This window comes from Drosophila montana, unplaced genomic scaffold (assembly GCF_035044405.1).
Source record: "Drosophila montana isolate Dmon_TW-CO22-7 unplaced genomic scaffold, ASM3504440v1 contig_1933_1, whole genome shotgun sequence".
Lineage (NCBI taxonomy): Eukaryota > Metazoa > Arthropoda > Insecta > Diptera > Drosophilidae > Drosophila > Drosophila montana.
The window spans coordinates 216108-232383 of NW_026996852.1; the positions used below are offsets into that span (position 1 = coordinate 216108).

Sequence of the window (16276 nt, forward strand, 5' to 3'; positions counted from 1 at the left end):
CGTTGTCGGCAGTGTCAAGAGCTGCAAATCGATTCATCCTTAGACGAGCATCTTTTGACTTTGATGGGATGTCGTCGCTTGACCGGCTGGTTTGGAGTACCCTTGATGTTTGCAGGTTAGATAGGATTTTGGTCTTTCCCTTTTTGTTGGTTTGGTCAGGCGAGAGGGGGGCGCTAGGGCGCTTGCGTCTGGCAGTGCCGCTTTTTTGCCATATCGAGCTCGGGGGAGCGATATAAGGCACAGAACTGCCTTGAGTGTTGGTGTTGGCTACAGGTGCGACAAGAGTTGTGTTGTTCAAGGGCATATCAACGGCGCATGGGGTGGTTATAGAGTGGCATGATGGCTTTCTGCTGCTGTCTTGCGGATTATTGGGCCCTGCTGAGCTGCGAGCCGTCGCAGAAGTAACTGAAGCCACTGCATAAGTGACTGCGGTAAAAGCGGAGGCGTTAGCTGTGGTCGTGATATAGACCGGGTAGCAGCTCGAAGGAGTAGCGGTAATCTGGCTCTCGCAGAGCACAGCTTTGTACCGCTCATCTAGTCGCCTCGCTTGGGCCGATAATTCTCTATCGTCCATAGCTCTCATTTTGGAAATATATTTATATATATCATTTGAGTCGCTATGCGTGTCCATACTGAGAAGTATTATTACTTGCAGAATTTACCGCAACGGTCCACAGAAGTCTCAAAAACTATACTGAAAGATAACACCTGCACTGCAAAAACATAAATAAATGCACGCACAATAACACGCACACGCACTAGGGTGCGCGCACTAGATAAGAAACGTTTTTTTTTCTCGCTTCTATGCAGCTGCAGCCGCCTGCGCTGCGTTTTATTGCCCTTGGGCAAGTTAATTACCGTTTGTTTATTATAATAGTTTTAGTTCAATGCAAATTATCGTTGCCGGCAATGCCGTAACAGCATTACCCAAAACTTAAACAGTGACGCTTAGCGTTCCGTCTCGTTTAACTGTCGGAGAGAAACTGTCGACCGCGAACTAAATGCAAAAATTAAGCGATGGAAAGCTGTAATGGGTGAGCACAATGCTGAAATATTTTTCAAGCCAGGGAAGGGAAGGAAAAACATTCACGCTTAAGAAAAAGATGCCTATTGAGATATTGTCACTATACATAGCGAGTTATCACTCAGATACACTGTCGAATCAACAGACAACCCGGTCAACTGCTTTCAAAACTCAAATAATAAAAGAAGGAGTAGAACTGCATCGGATCGAGCTGCTATTATATTTGGCGAAAAAACTCGTTACCTCATACATTTCTCAGATAGAAAAACACTAATTCAGAAGGCTTGTGACGTTGTCAACAAAGATGTGGTAATCGCAATTTTCTGTGAGCTTTTAATATTAGCTTTTGTTCAGCATAAGTTAGTGGAAACATTCCCGACGACAACATTCCGCCACACAAAACACATGGTAACCGATATTTTAAACAAAAATTAACAGATAGAAAAAGTTGTCACGGTCATGCCTCAATAAAATGTAAAACAGATTCTCCAAGATTACTTTTTTCAGAAGATGACCAAACTACCAAACGAAGTCGTGGCAAATTGCAAATTTTGTCAAGAGCGAAATATAATCGTCACCCTTAGAAACAGATACTTGGAGAAACACCTATTCCGTTACATGTAGGCGAAATATTACATATCGACATATTTGCAGCCGACAAAAGGTACTTCCTTACTTTTATAGACAAACTCTCCACATTTTCGATTGTTCAACCCATTGAATCCACAACAATAGTGAACATACACTCAGTAGTCTTACAGCTTATGAACTTTTATAACCACATATATATTGCAATAACAAACCCTCTAAAAAATCCGAAACAATAAAATCACTTTTAAATAATTGATTTAAACTTCAAATTGTAAGCGCACCACCGCTTCGTAGTAACTCGAACGGACAAATAGAGAGATTCCACAGTACCGTTGTCAAATACGCCCGAGTCACCGTCAGTTCGGGCCTCGCGGTGGGGTGGGGGGTAGTTCCACGAATTCAAAAGGACGATATGTTGTTGTGAATTATCTTTAATTTATGGATGTGGTGTTTTGATAGATTTCCATACAATTCGCACAGTAGAATATAATACAAAAAGATATATATGTAATTATATAATAATCCTGATATCAATCACCATCCCGTCGCTTCGAGCACGTGGCTAAGAAAGAGGATGAGAAGTTGTCAACTTCAACCAGGTATCGACATAAAAAAATTCAACCCTGTGAGAGGTTATTATAACTTAATCGTTTAAGCTGTTAGGCAACATGTTGTGGGACATGAGTCCGAAGAAGTGGGGTTGCAGCAATTTCAAGTAGCTTGACAAGGAACTAGGGCGTAGTTAATATAGTCTCCGTGGGGGCTTAAGCGGCGGGGATGATTCGAGGGAATTGTGGGAGGTCGAATCGGTAGCACACGCTGATAGAAATATCAACGACACAGTCGAATTAATACTTCAGGCAACCATAGAATATAACAGAACAATCCACTCGATTACAACCAAACAACCTATCAACATAATCCATTCATCTCCAGAGCTCGAAGCAGAATTAAGAAATAAAGTCCTTAAAGCACAGAATATTTAATTGCAAAGGTTAAATGAAGAAAGAAAAAGTATAAATTTCCAATAAGAGATAAAGTCCTTGTAAGATCAAATAAGAGACTGAGAAATAGGCTTACACCTTTGTGAAATGAGGAAACAGTTGATGCAGACTTGGGAACCACAGTCTTAATTAAAGGGAGGGTAGTTCATAAGGATAATGTAAGATAACTAAACTAGAATTTTCTCTTCTCAGGATCTATACTATGCTACTTCTTGTCACAATGGCATCGGCCAAATTGGCAGACCACTCAAACGCGGACTACATTTCGGTTATGGATGGAGACACGACCATTTGGAAAGATTTTCAATATTTAAAGCACCCGACTAACTTGACAATGTACGCATAAAGGACAAGCGAAACGGAGAAGTTTAAGAATCATTTTCCTCAATCGCTAATGAGACAGATACTAGACTCGGACATACGACACATGATAACGCTCCTGGCAACTATAAATATTCACCATTGACACGGTAGAAGTATCAATATATTAAGCTCCATTTTAATGGTAGTAGCTGGGACTCCGGACATTGATGAATTTGAAAGACTTACAATGACACAACAGGAGCTCATTGAATTTGAAAACAGGCAGGTAATCATCTGTAAACAAAAACGCAAGAACAGTTAAATAAACTATCAGCACAGTAAACATTCTAATAAAAAATTAAAAAACTAGTTTAAAAAATACAGAAAACTAATACGAAACATTGCTACTCGTTACACTCACAAAGATTGGAATTGTTAACTCGGCAATATTAGACTGCAATGATTTACAAAATATAATCAATTATCGCTCTACGAATATAACAATTACCGACTTGATGGAAGTAGCCCAAAACAAGGTTCTATTAAATAACAAGTTTTACATTTTTTAATGAAATTTCCTAAGCCAAGTTTAATATTTAAGACAATACTTTTATACCCTGTACGGCAATAACACCATCCTCAACCTTGCCGACGCACACATCAACGCCGACTGCGGTAATAAAATATTACTAATTGGAAACTGCAGCGCTACGCTCACAACTTTCTAAAGAAAATTACCGTATACGCCGTGCACCTAACTGTGGATGCACAGCTCATTGTACCACCCGGCCCAGCCATCTCGAGTCAGTCACGGTCATCGATGACGGGGCCATCATCATCAATGAGGAAACCGCCGTGATCACGTTTAGCGATAACGAAGAAAAAATTGTGACCGGAACGTTTCGCCTTACCTACGACGAAGAGGTCTTGGTAAATAATATTTTATACCGTAACCTGAAGAGGTATGCGAACAAATCTCCTGGCCCAGCGGCGACAGCATTGCTCAAGATAACAGGCCATCAAGCAATATTAAGTCTACCATACCTACAAAGAGTATAGAGAACGTGCGGTACATTGACGAAATCGAGAAGGATTTGATTAAACGGCCCTTAATATCATGATTGACCGTGACTATTTTTTTGGTCTGTTGCTATGCCTTTTTCAGATTCTATAAAAGGCGCCAAGCGACTCGAGATCAAAGATGCATTCTGGCTCTTATCGACGGTGTTAAGAAGGCCGACGAGTTTCTTGACTTGTGCGAGGGAGGAGTTAACACAATTACCCAACAACAGAGTGGGTCATTAACCAAGTACTGTCAGCGGCTTTTGCGGGCCATACCACCATACACGAGGCGCAATATCGGCGATTTAAGGGAGCAGGGCTAGCTTCCATTATAAGAAAATATGCTCGTTAGAGTCAGTTGAATTTTTGACAATAAGCCAGTCGGTACCTACGAGCTCCTAAATTTCTTAATTTGTATACTGTGTCAGGAATTTCCGACAAAGTATAAAACATTATACCCATTACCCTTACCCATTTCCAAATTTATTTTGTTACTCAGAGATAAACTGTCTTATTTTTCCGTGAAAATAAATACAAATGGTAATATTAATAAATAAATAGTTTATTAAATATATTATACACATAACATTAAATATAAAAAAAAAATTGTATTTGTATCCTAATTCATATTAAATGGCAAATACATATAGTAGTGGATTCCAAACAATAGATACTTAAATATAGACTCTACTTAATGCTTGGTCTCTTCCTCCAAATCGGCAGCAAAAATAGGCACAATTTCCAATCCTTTTGATTGCAGTTCCATTCCCTTGTCATTTGTTCCGGGTGACACGCGTACTTCAACGTTTACATTATGTTGCTGTTTTTCATGCTGCTCATCTTCCGCATTCTGCTTTTTGTCGTCGTGATACTGGTCATCAGAGCGACTCTGCGCACTGTGATTCTGTGGAAGTGGCGACGACAATTGCGGTTGTTCAATGGCAGTTAGTATGGACTGGAGTAGACCTTGTGACAGGATCTCCTCATGATTCGCATTTGGCTCACTAAGGGCAGCACCGTTGCCATGGTTGTCACCAACCTTGATTAATTGGCTGCCAAACTGAACTTGAAAGTGCTGAGCTGGTTGAACGCTACTTGTACCTAATTGAATGCTTTGCGACTTTTTTGCAGAGATCACATTCAAGCCATTTAGACCCGGTAGCTGCTGTGGATCTGTTCCATCTGGTAGTGCCTGAACTGCTGACCTTTGTGAGGCATAACCGGAGGGATCCAAATCAATTTCGTTCCCCGAAGGTGGTGGGCCGTAACTGTCGGCGGGGCCGGCTAAAAACTGTGTATGCTGCTCAGCCACAGGGACGCTCTGTGCAATAGCATTATAGGCGTCAGAGGATGCCGCCGAGACGCTGCTAAATTGTTGCTGTTGATGCACTTGGTAGCCGGTACTGCTGACTAGGTTTGGACCTTGTCCACAATTGTGCAGCGCTGCGGCTTTTGGTGCTGTTGAGGACCCACCCCTGTCGATAGAACTGTTTGTTGGTTAAACTGTTGAACCTGTTGCGTTAAAGGTAGTGCATGCGATTGGACAAACGGTGGTGTATACGTCGAGCTATAGCTGTTTTTTGCGTGCTCGTTCTTCCGATGGATATTTTCAGCCGGTTGATTTGACAAATATTGCTGCGCTGCCGGTGGTTTCGGTGGTGGGGGTATGTAGTTAGACTGTGGTAGCTTGAATAGAGCTGGAGAACCATACTCCTGGAAGTGAGCAAGCTTCTGATGTGCAAAGGCGGGTCCATATTGCGGACGCGGCAGTTGCTGCTGTACAATAATTTGCGGTGGTGTCTGCTGCTTCAGGGGCGCTCTGTTAACGGCCTGCGATGAAGATGATGAATCACTTAATGCAATTTCATTAGCGGCAGGTGGAATATATGTGGGGGTCTGCTGCGGTGGCTTTTCGCCGAATTGATCCAGATGCTGCACTGTGGCGCCTATAGATTCGATAAGACCGGCAGGGACGGGCGGTCGAAAGACTACTGGTGATTTAGGAAGCCCAACGCCATATTGTGGATTGCCAAATGGTGAGCTGTACTGAATGTTTACGTTGGAATGGGAGTGGGTTTGGGACTGACCAAAGCTGCTTGTAAGAGCAGAAATATGCGGAGTCGGTCCTTGTGCTAGTGGTACAGTGGCGCCAAGATTGCTACCAATAGTCTGATATTTGTGGTCATGCACAGTACCCGGCGCAAATGAATCTGTTGGTGGCTTAGAGTAAGTATCATCAATTGAGCCTTCGGAGTTCTATTTGCAAATTTGGAAGGAAATATATCAGTAAACTTATTTTTTTGAACTGATTGCCATATGGTTACCCACTTGCAAAGCTTCAGAGTGAATGATGTTCAGAAGACCATTGCTGCTTGCATCTGTTTTTCCGTTAATGGCCTCATCCTGTAGAGCGACTGCCACTAGTTGTTCGTCAGAAAGCCCGTCAACAATGGGGTCGTCAGTGGCTCCAGCCACATTGCCAGTGCTCTGGCCCTGGCCGACATGACTGTAACCGCTTAGGGTATCAATGCGGTTCTCTTCAATTAAGGTGCCTATGGGCGCTGAAATTGGCTTCCAGCCATCACATGCAGTGTGAAAGGGGGCCAGCGAGCCAGTCACGCTGTGAGTATGTCCAGAAGTATCAACGTGGATCTGCGCATGCTTAAAGGAAATACCACCTGGGCCGCTTGGTAAACGCTGTAGGTCAAAAGTACTATATATAATACTTGTCTCTGGCACACGATTGAAGGATTCGGATTGATGTGCAGGTAGATTGACAGGCAGCGGTGGTGGGCCGTAGTTTGGTGGTGTTTCGTAAACTGACTTGGATGGCAGATTCAATGGTCCGGAGGCGGGTGGGCCGTAAGACGTTGCTGGCAGATGAAATGGTTTAAACAACTGAGTGGAATAGGGTAAAGGCCGTGGTGCGGCAGGAGATGTAGAAAATTGTGGTATTTGTGATGGCGGCCGGTACTGTGGTACTAAGTGATGCTGCTTTTTTGGCGACGGCGGAGCATACTGTGAAACTGCTAATTATGGTTGACCGTACTGTGAAGGGGGCTGCGCTGGTGGACCATAATGAGCGGGTGGCGGTAAGCTATACTCTAGTGTTGGATTATGATGTACGTGCGGTGGTCCGTAAAAGGGCTTGGGAATGCCAAAATGGTTTTTGATTTGCTCATATAAGCCATTCTTGGTCGATGGTCCACTACCACCACCAAAAAATGTTAGCTTAGGAGTGTCATATTTCAATGCCGGCGGACCATACTCTCGGAAGGGAATCTGCTGTGGCACGCCGTACTCAGGAAGTCGTAGGTGATTTTGTTTAGGGCCGTACTGTGGTGCTTGCCTAGGCGGTGGGCCGTAGCTGTCAAAGCCCACCTCACGTCGATGTAGCTCGTTTCCGCTAAGCACAGCCTTGGCAAAGCAAAAGCACAATGTCATCATTAATATAATCCGTAGCAGCATCTGAGTAGAAAAAGAACCGTAAGAATTTAAAAAATGTTTCAAACTATAAATGGAGAAGCATGTTATCAAAGCAAACAGACAGCATAAGACTCGGTTCGCAGCGTTGAAAACGTCTGCTTAGTTACTTAGATTCCCCAACGCAGTGACTAACAAACTGTGTTGGGAAAATATCGATAATAGAGACTATGGCTGCATTCTACATGTCAATTTTCGAAACACTAGCTTATTGATTTTCGCTAACTACCCCCTAGTAGGCGTGGGCAAAACTATTGACATTTTGTTTGGCGCGGAACCTATCCTAAGACAATAATATGCTCAAAACATTGAAGAAAATGCAATTTCAATGTTATTTGATTTTGCTCACAACACTCCTTCAAAGGAAAAATTAATTTAAATATCCTGAAGACATTGAGAATGGCTTAAATGGGAATAATGGTTTTATGTACATGTATAAAACAAACTGAAGAAGAATCTTCAACCCCATAAAGTAAATATTTTCTTCCTCTTAAAATCGTCTACAATTAAATATTTTCTTCCTCTTAAAATCGTTTAAAATTTAAGCCGACTCAATAAAACCAATAAAAATCAATATCGAAATACTTTAAAGTATATTTTGGAGCTTAACGCTTAGTTTGGTATGTAGACTCTCGCAGATCTAGAATATTTCACTTTTTAAATGCCTCACCCCGTTCTACACAAAAATTTATTAGCATTAGGCTTTGGTATTTCCAAACATTTGAATGCCAAATTTATGACTTGAAAAAGATCGCAAAATAAACTCCGCAGATAATCACGAACGCATTTCCCTTAGTATGGGGTCAATGAAGGACGCAGCGTAAGCCGCAGCCAGCGGCGTTTATGTACTTATATATAGAAGGAAACTTTAATGATTGTACCCATAGTTTGGGTTCAGGGCATCTCATAGACGGGCAACCCCGACTAGAACAATCTTACATGTTTTCGTTAGCTTTATGTTCTTTTTATATAGGTTGAACAACCATTTATGACGCGACTGTGTCTACGTGCAATAGTGCAATCGGACCCTGGTTCTTCATATTAGGCATTCTTAAGACATTTCACAACCCCAATGTGGACCAATCAAGAAACTCATTAAACGCTAGTTTAGTAACTCAATATTGCTTTAGCTGCTCATATTAATTTTCGTTGATAATATGTGTCTAGCCTCTGTTGCACAAAATGAAAAAAAATTCTGTTGGAATTTATTAAAAACTCAAAATTTCTAATTTGAAATTAATGAGAGAAAGTAAGGATATCTTCGGGACGCCATAGATTCAATGCCATTGTAGTCATTTGCCTTGCGGCTTTGCAGATATGTGTACAGTAAAGCTCGTAAATGCTGAGTTAGATGACAATATCTATGAAAACACATTATTTTTTGACGACAGATTCTTCATATAGAGCTATAAAATAAAGTAGAGCGATCTAAAAAAGACTTGCCATATATATAAGCAACAGAATTTAAATAGTAAATGCGGGTGCTGGTAAAGATATTTTGATATACATGGAGAGAGTTTAGGAGATAGGAGAGGAGGTTAAAGAAGTTGCAGAAACAGAAATCTGCGAGAAAATTGTTATTGAATCAACAAAAGAATTAGATGGAAGGGATACAGTAACCATTCCGCTTAAGGATGAAAAAGAGTTAGGAGAATCAAGACCACAAGGGATGGCACGGCTTCTACACTCAGAAAATAAATGCAGAAGAAATACACAGCTTAAGGAAAGTTATAAAAATTTCTTAGGAGAGTATCTGGACCTTGGAAATAACGTCGAGTCCAACGAAAATGAAACTAATTTCGTAGATGCGTCAAGGAAGATAGATCAAGATTTCCTAAAAGGCGACAAAAACTTAACATTACTAAAAGAAATAAGAATCCCAAGATGGTTACAGACTAACATGAAGCTTGAAATACAGCTGTATGGATTCACGTATGCATCAGAGAAAGCATACACAAGAGTGGTATATGATAGAGGAAAAGACAATAAAGTCAGGATAGTAAAGATAAAATTACAGGATGGAAGTTTCACAAGGACAGTTACCAAAGTATGCTCGCTTGTTAGCATACAGGCAGACGACAAAAAAGAACATGTAGAAAATACTAAAGAATATAAAGTAATAGCTATTGAAGAAAATGAAAAAAATCCAGTGGGATAAAATTATCCCGCCGGCAGGACCTCACTTCGGAGGTATTTGGGAGGCCGGAATCAAATCAGTAAAATATCATCTAAAAATAATAATAGACAACTTAGATAGATGGAAACTGATTAATAGAATGAAGAAAGAGTTTTGGTCAAAAAATTATTTGTATGCCCTACAAAAAAGAAGAAAGTAGAATAAAGAAAAATTGAGACTACAGTGGGAACCTTTGAAATACGAATTCAAAATAAAGACAAATTGTGAGGGCTCAGAAAACATAAACAAAAGACAAGTATTATCCACGCTTGCAAAGATTTTAATCTTTTAGGTTGGCTAGCCCCGGTTTCATTTGTAGGTAAATTATTCATGCAATAATGCATAGTGTTACTAAAGCAAGAATAGACAAATCAATTTATCACGGAAATAAAGTGCTTACGTCAGGAAAAAGAAAATGGAACAAAGAATAAAATCCCAGGACTTAACTCATTTTTAGTCGGAAGTAGACATCAAAATTCAAAAACAGAAATTAAGGAGAGTTACGCACTGCTAAAGGCAAGGCGAATATTAATACAGAATAAACTCATCACAAATGCCAAAATACCATTGTTCAGTAGAAAACTTCTCAGTTATTTAAATTTATACCATTACCAGTACAAAGAGATGGACAAAATATAATGATACAGTTTAGTTCAGACTATTAAGTATATAGCTTTGAGACAAGTCGTAATTGTTTTTGTATATCTGATAAGAAAAATAACTGTAAATAAAAAACTTCAGGCTATCACCTTTGTCGGCCCCCCGTAGAATATTCACACACGAACAAGTGACACCGAGTCTAAATTTGACCCTCGGTAAACCATCTTTTATAACTGCAGCCAGCAGCATAATAATAGATAGCGCACTTGGGGTCGCTTAAGATTCTAATAGCGACCTACGCTAAGAAATATCATGTTAGAAATATAAGTAGCAAGGGTAAAAAATACCCTAATTAAACACAATAGTTTATGACCGCTGCTTCCGATAATGCATCGACAGCAGGCCTAAAATATCTCACACCATCTTGTACAACTGCAGCCAGCAGCGTAATAATAGATAGCGCACTTGTGGTCGCTTAAGATTCTAAGAGCGACCTACGCTAAGAAATGTCATGTTAGAAATATAAGTAGCAAAGGTAAAAAATACCCTAATTAAACACAATAGTTTATGACCGCTGCTGCCGATAATGCATCGACAGCCGGCCTTAAATAAAACACTCTGTTAGTATATAAGACCTAGGATTCGTAAGAATAAAATCAGTATCTTACAAGAACGCACATTGCACATATTCGTTCATCATAGTAATGGGTTTCTCACCTTGAAATAATACTGCTCCTAAGCCAAAGGACGAAGCATCTGTTGTTAAATCAAACTGCTTTGTAGTCAGGGCAGAGTAACAGAACATTTTCAGAATCAAAAAGCCCTTTTTAGCTTCTCAAATGATTCGCATTGTTGTTAGTCAAGATCTACTGGTATTTTTTTTTGACTGCCCAGCGCTCACCTTTCCGTTTTCTCCCTTTAAAATATCCCGCTACTACCTCATAGCTATAAATCAAGTAAATTAACCAATTTAAGCCACAATTTTAATGCAATTGACTTTTTGAGATTAAACAAATGTTCTATAGCACAGTAAGATCTACTGTTGAACATTTCATCAATATCGGTTAAGAAACACAGAAGTTATTAAAAAAAACGGGATGAAAGAAAGAAATATATTGGCTAGCGCAAGCACATGAATTTCTGTATACATGTACACATACACATTCATGTGCGTCTTCATTGAATTCTATCAACAGCATTGCAATTGCGATTGTGTTGTTTTCTGTGCTGCTATTTTTAACCGTTTTTTTCTCATTGAGACTCAATTATTGATGTGGCTGTTGAGTAGTGGCGGCGGCAATTAATGTGGTTTGTTGCGAGCTCAAACCCTACCGAGGGAACTATTTTTTATACCCTGAACCCGGTAAAAGGGATATAATATATTTGTGCAAATGTATGTAACAAGCAGAAAAAGAATCATTTCCGTCACATAAAGTATATATATTCTTGATCAGCATCAACAGCCACGTCGATCGAGCCACGTCCGTCTGTCTGTCCGTCTTACCGTCAGTCCGTATACACCTAAGTCTGTTTTTACACGGTCTTTTTTTACACGGTTTTGATATAACACGGTTTGAAAATTGAATATTTTTAATTTTTTTACACGATTTTATTCCATTTAGCACGATTTGAAATTTTATGTACATACTTAAATTTTTTTTGTCAAATTTAATTTTTGCGAAGTATGTTCATATCACAAAAAAGTATTTATGAAAGAAAAAAGAAAAAGAAAAAAAAAACCATCGATAGTATAGATAGTGCTATCGATAGTTTGCGAACACTAGCTTAAAGATTTAAGTGAATTCCCTTTTAGCGCGTACAAGCAATTTTTACTGGTCAAAGCAAATGTGAATAGCACTAATTTAGGGGAATTCCCTTTATGTGCATACAATAAAATTTACTGGTCAGAGCAATTGAAACGTGTTAATATTTTGTGAACTGTCAATGCAAAAAGACGTGTTTTGTTAAGAAATTTTTTGCAGGCAAATTTGATTTTCCATTAAATTTAATTTTAACGCATTAAGATAAAAGGTAAGCCAAAAAATATTTTGTATTTATTCAGTTATTTATGTTTTTTAATTTTGTAAAACTTAAAAAAATAATAGCGGATGGTGGATACAGTCCAGATCAGGTTTTTAACGCTGACGAAACCGGTCTTTTTTGGAAAAAAATGCCGAGAAGAACATATGTGGCCAAATCGCAAAAAAGTGCTGGGGGTTTTAAAGTTGAAAAAGATCGAGTCACATTTTTATTGTGCAGTAACGCTTCTGGAGATCGGATGTTAAAGCCCCTGCTTATCAATCGTGCATTAAAGCCTCGAGCAATGAAAGGTGTCGATTTTGATACATTGCCGGTTAATTGGATGGCCAATAAAAAAGCATGGGTGACGACTACAGTTTTCACAGAATGGTTCATTAAATATTTTGTGCCAGAAACTAGAAAATATTTGAATGAAAAGGGCTTAGAATTTAAAGTTCTTCTGTTGGTAGACAATGCACCTGGGCATACTCAGTTGGAACACCAAAATGTACAAGTTTTGTTCCTGCCACCAAATACCACATCCCTAATCCAACCACTGGACCAAGGAATTATCGCAACATTCAAAACTTATTATATCAAACGAACATTCCAGTATATTTTGGACACTTAGGGATAAAACTCTAACAGTAATTGATGCCTGGAAAAAGTTTTCTATTAAAGATTGCGTTACACATGCTGCTTTAGCATTATCAGATTTACGACCATCAACCTTAAACGGATGTTGGAGAGCAATTTGGCCAGAATGTGTAAAAATTAAAAATCCTGTGGAGAAAAATACAAACGAATATCCCAATATAATTGCTTTAGCACACGCAGTTGGTGGGGAGGGTTTTGATGACTTGGTATCTGATGACATTGATGAACTGATGATTGATAAAGTTCTTAGCGAAGACGAAATATTACATTTTGTCTCACAGAATGCTGATGTTATAGAAAGCAGTGATAGTGAAGAACCTGTAAAATTAACTGAAAATTTAATTCAAGAAGGGCTTCAACTTGCAAATAAATTAGGACACCATTTCGTCAAAAATGATCCCAATGTCGAAAGAGCTGCACAATTCCAACGTGAGCTGAATTCTTGTATGGCTCGTTACAAGGAATTATACAAAGAGGTAGCAAGAATTGGCGAACAACGGCTCATAACAGAGTTCATTTTTCAAAATGTAGATGCCGAACGAGCAAGAGAAAGTCCAGTTCAAAATTATTCCAGCGATGATAGTGAATGTATACGCGTTCGAAGCAAGCGAATGCGAATAACTGATGACGACAGCAATTAAATTTATGTTGCTGTATTTATGATTATCACTTATTTTATTTTATTTTATTTTATTTTATTTTTTACCTTAAAAATTGAATAACCTATTCTTTTCGTTCACAACATAGTTGTTTAGTTCCTGAACTTGCCATACATTTAATTTATATTATGTACTTTTAAGATTAGAGTGCATATCTTTTTTATCATTAATTACTATGCTTGTGAAAATAAGCATTATATATTTGATTTAATAAAATAAACATGAATTCTTGTTCTTAAAAATTCTTGTTTTTCACTAATTTTAATAGGTTTTAGAGATTAGGAACAAATCACCCATTTTTGTATACGATCAATGTCTTTTTTTACACGGTTTTTTTTACACGGCTTCTTCTGGAACCAATCTACCGTGTAAAAACAGACTTAGGTGTATATGAACGCAAGGATATCAGAAGCTATAAAAGCTAGAGACTTAAAATTTGGACCGTAGGTCCTACTGCCCGCGCGTTACGAGTTTTTTTCCGATAATCGATAACTTGCCCCGTTTTCAAGTAATCGATTAAAATTGATATCGAAATCGTATTTTTTCATCAAATCTCGTAAGATATAAGAGCTAGAAACACCAACTTTGTCATGCAGCTTGTTGAATAGTATATCCATATCAAGTATTTTTTATTTCATAGCTATTGCTGGCATACCCGCCACACAACATAGCTATAAATCAAATAAATAAACCAATTGGAACTACCCACCAATTAAGGACAAAATTGTCTTTTTGAGAATATATGGATATTTTAAAGCATAATAAATGTTAAATGTATGTAACAGGCAGAAGGTAGGATCTCCGACCCCTTAAAGTATACATATATTCATGATCAGCATCAATAGCCGACTCGATCTAGCCATGTCCATCTGTCTGTCCGTCTGTCCGTCCGTCCGCCTATCCGTATGTATGAACGCAAGGATATCATAACCTATAATTCCTAGAGACTTGAAATTTGGGATATAGTACCTCCTAGTCCATGCGCAGAACGAGTTTGTTTCCGATAATCGTTAACTAACTCTGTTTCCAAACATGAGTAAATGTTATTATTTTAAGAGCTGGACTTTCCAAATTGTATATGTTAATTCTAGAATAGATATATAAATATACATATATATATATAAATATATATTCATTCATTTTATAACTATCGTCACCTTTCCGCTACCACCGCATAGCTATAAACCAAGTTAATAAACCAACTTGTATCCACCAATTTAAGCCACAATTTTAATACAATTAACTTTGGGAATATACAAATATTCTATTGTACGATAAAATCTACTGTTGAAAATTTCATCAAAGGTTATTATAGAAAACGTGTTATGGCTGGCCCCGCGTCAGCGGCAGCTAGCGCAAGTCGCCAGAATTTCTTTATACATGTACATGCAGATGAGCGTCTTCATTGAATTCTATCAACACCATTGCAATTACGATTATTTTGTTTTCTGTGCTGCTATTTAAATCCGTTTTTTTCTCATAAAGACTAAATTATTGGTGTTGCTGTTGAAGCGTAGAAGCGGCGGCAAGTAGTGTGGTCAGTTGCGAGTTCGAGTCCTATCTAGGAAAAATGTTTGTTTTTGTTTTATAAATTTATTTTTAGTACTGCTGAAGCAAACGAGCGCGTAGCGCGAGCTGCATTTGGTGTTGGTAGAAGAGGATTCAGGGTATCCCCTGGTCGGGAGTTTCCGACTAGAGCCTCTTTCTTGTTTAACTCTTGTATTGTATTTTGTGATGTGTGTATGTGCAGCTATCTATATACTTTTTTTTCCCAAGGGAACAAATTGCTGGTGTGGTTGTCGAGTAGAGGCGTTGGTAATTTTGTGCGGGTCGGTATGGGTTCAATACTATTCATGACGCAACTATATAGATATTTTTTTATACCCCAACCTGTTCAAATGGGTAAGAGGGATTTAATGTTTTTGTGCAAAGCAATTGGAGTTACTACCCAATTTAAGCAATTTTTTTAATGCTATTGTCCCCATAAAGTATATATATTTTCCTTGATTAGCATCAATAGCCGAGTCGATCTAGCCTTCACCGTCTGTCTGTCCGTCCGTCCGTTTGTATGATCGCAAGGACATCAGAGCTTATAAGAGCTAGAGACTAGATATTTTGAATGTCGGTGCTCCTGCCCGGGAAGTACGAGTTTGTTTCCGATAATCAATAACTTGCCCCGTTTCCAAGTAATCGATCAAAATTGATATCCAAATCTTGATTTTTGAGCATATCTCTAGGTTTTCAGAGCTAGAGTCCCCAAACTTGACAAATATCTTCTAGAATATCTATATATAAAACTGTTTGTCCTGACTGACTGACTGATAGGTGATCAACGCATAGTCCAAACCGTAAGAGCTCTCCCGCAAGTGTGGAAAAACCGCGAAAAACGTTTGCTTCAACCTTTTTTTTTACCATCCGATCGGCCTCAAACTCATTTTCAAAGAACTTTGTTCAAATTCATTTGATGGGTATTTCGCACTTTTCTGAACAGCCATCCCTCCTTGGTAGAAATAGGCGTCAAAGATTTTCCTCCCTCAAATTCATTTCCAAAGATCTTCATGGAAAATCATTTGACTAGTGTTTCTCACTTTTCGCAGAATCCGAACATCTTCGTTAGAAACGCGATTCAAATATTTTTTGGTCAAACTTATAACGAACACGACGGCTACGCTAGGCGCATTACGCCTAACACTCGTGT

The 16276-nt window shown here is 38.8% G+C and overlaps 1 protein-coding gene across 1 annotated transcript; it reads right to left on the reverse strand.

The window, feature by feature from the left end:
* Window positions 1–4675: 4675 nt before the first annotated feature.
* Window positions 4676–7452, reverse strand: LOC135441278 (trithorax group protein osa-like; the record flags this gene model as incomplete). The annotated part of the gene is made up of 4 exons (XM_064700819.1): window positions 4676–5416; window positions 5458–6240; window positions 6313–6978; window positions 7024–7452. Coding segments are annotated over 4 exons (2619 nt in total), but the record flags the coding sequence as incomplete, so codon positions are not given.
* Between the last annotated feature and the right edge of the window lie 8824 nt (window positions 7453–16276).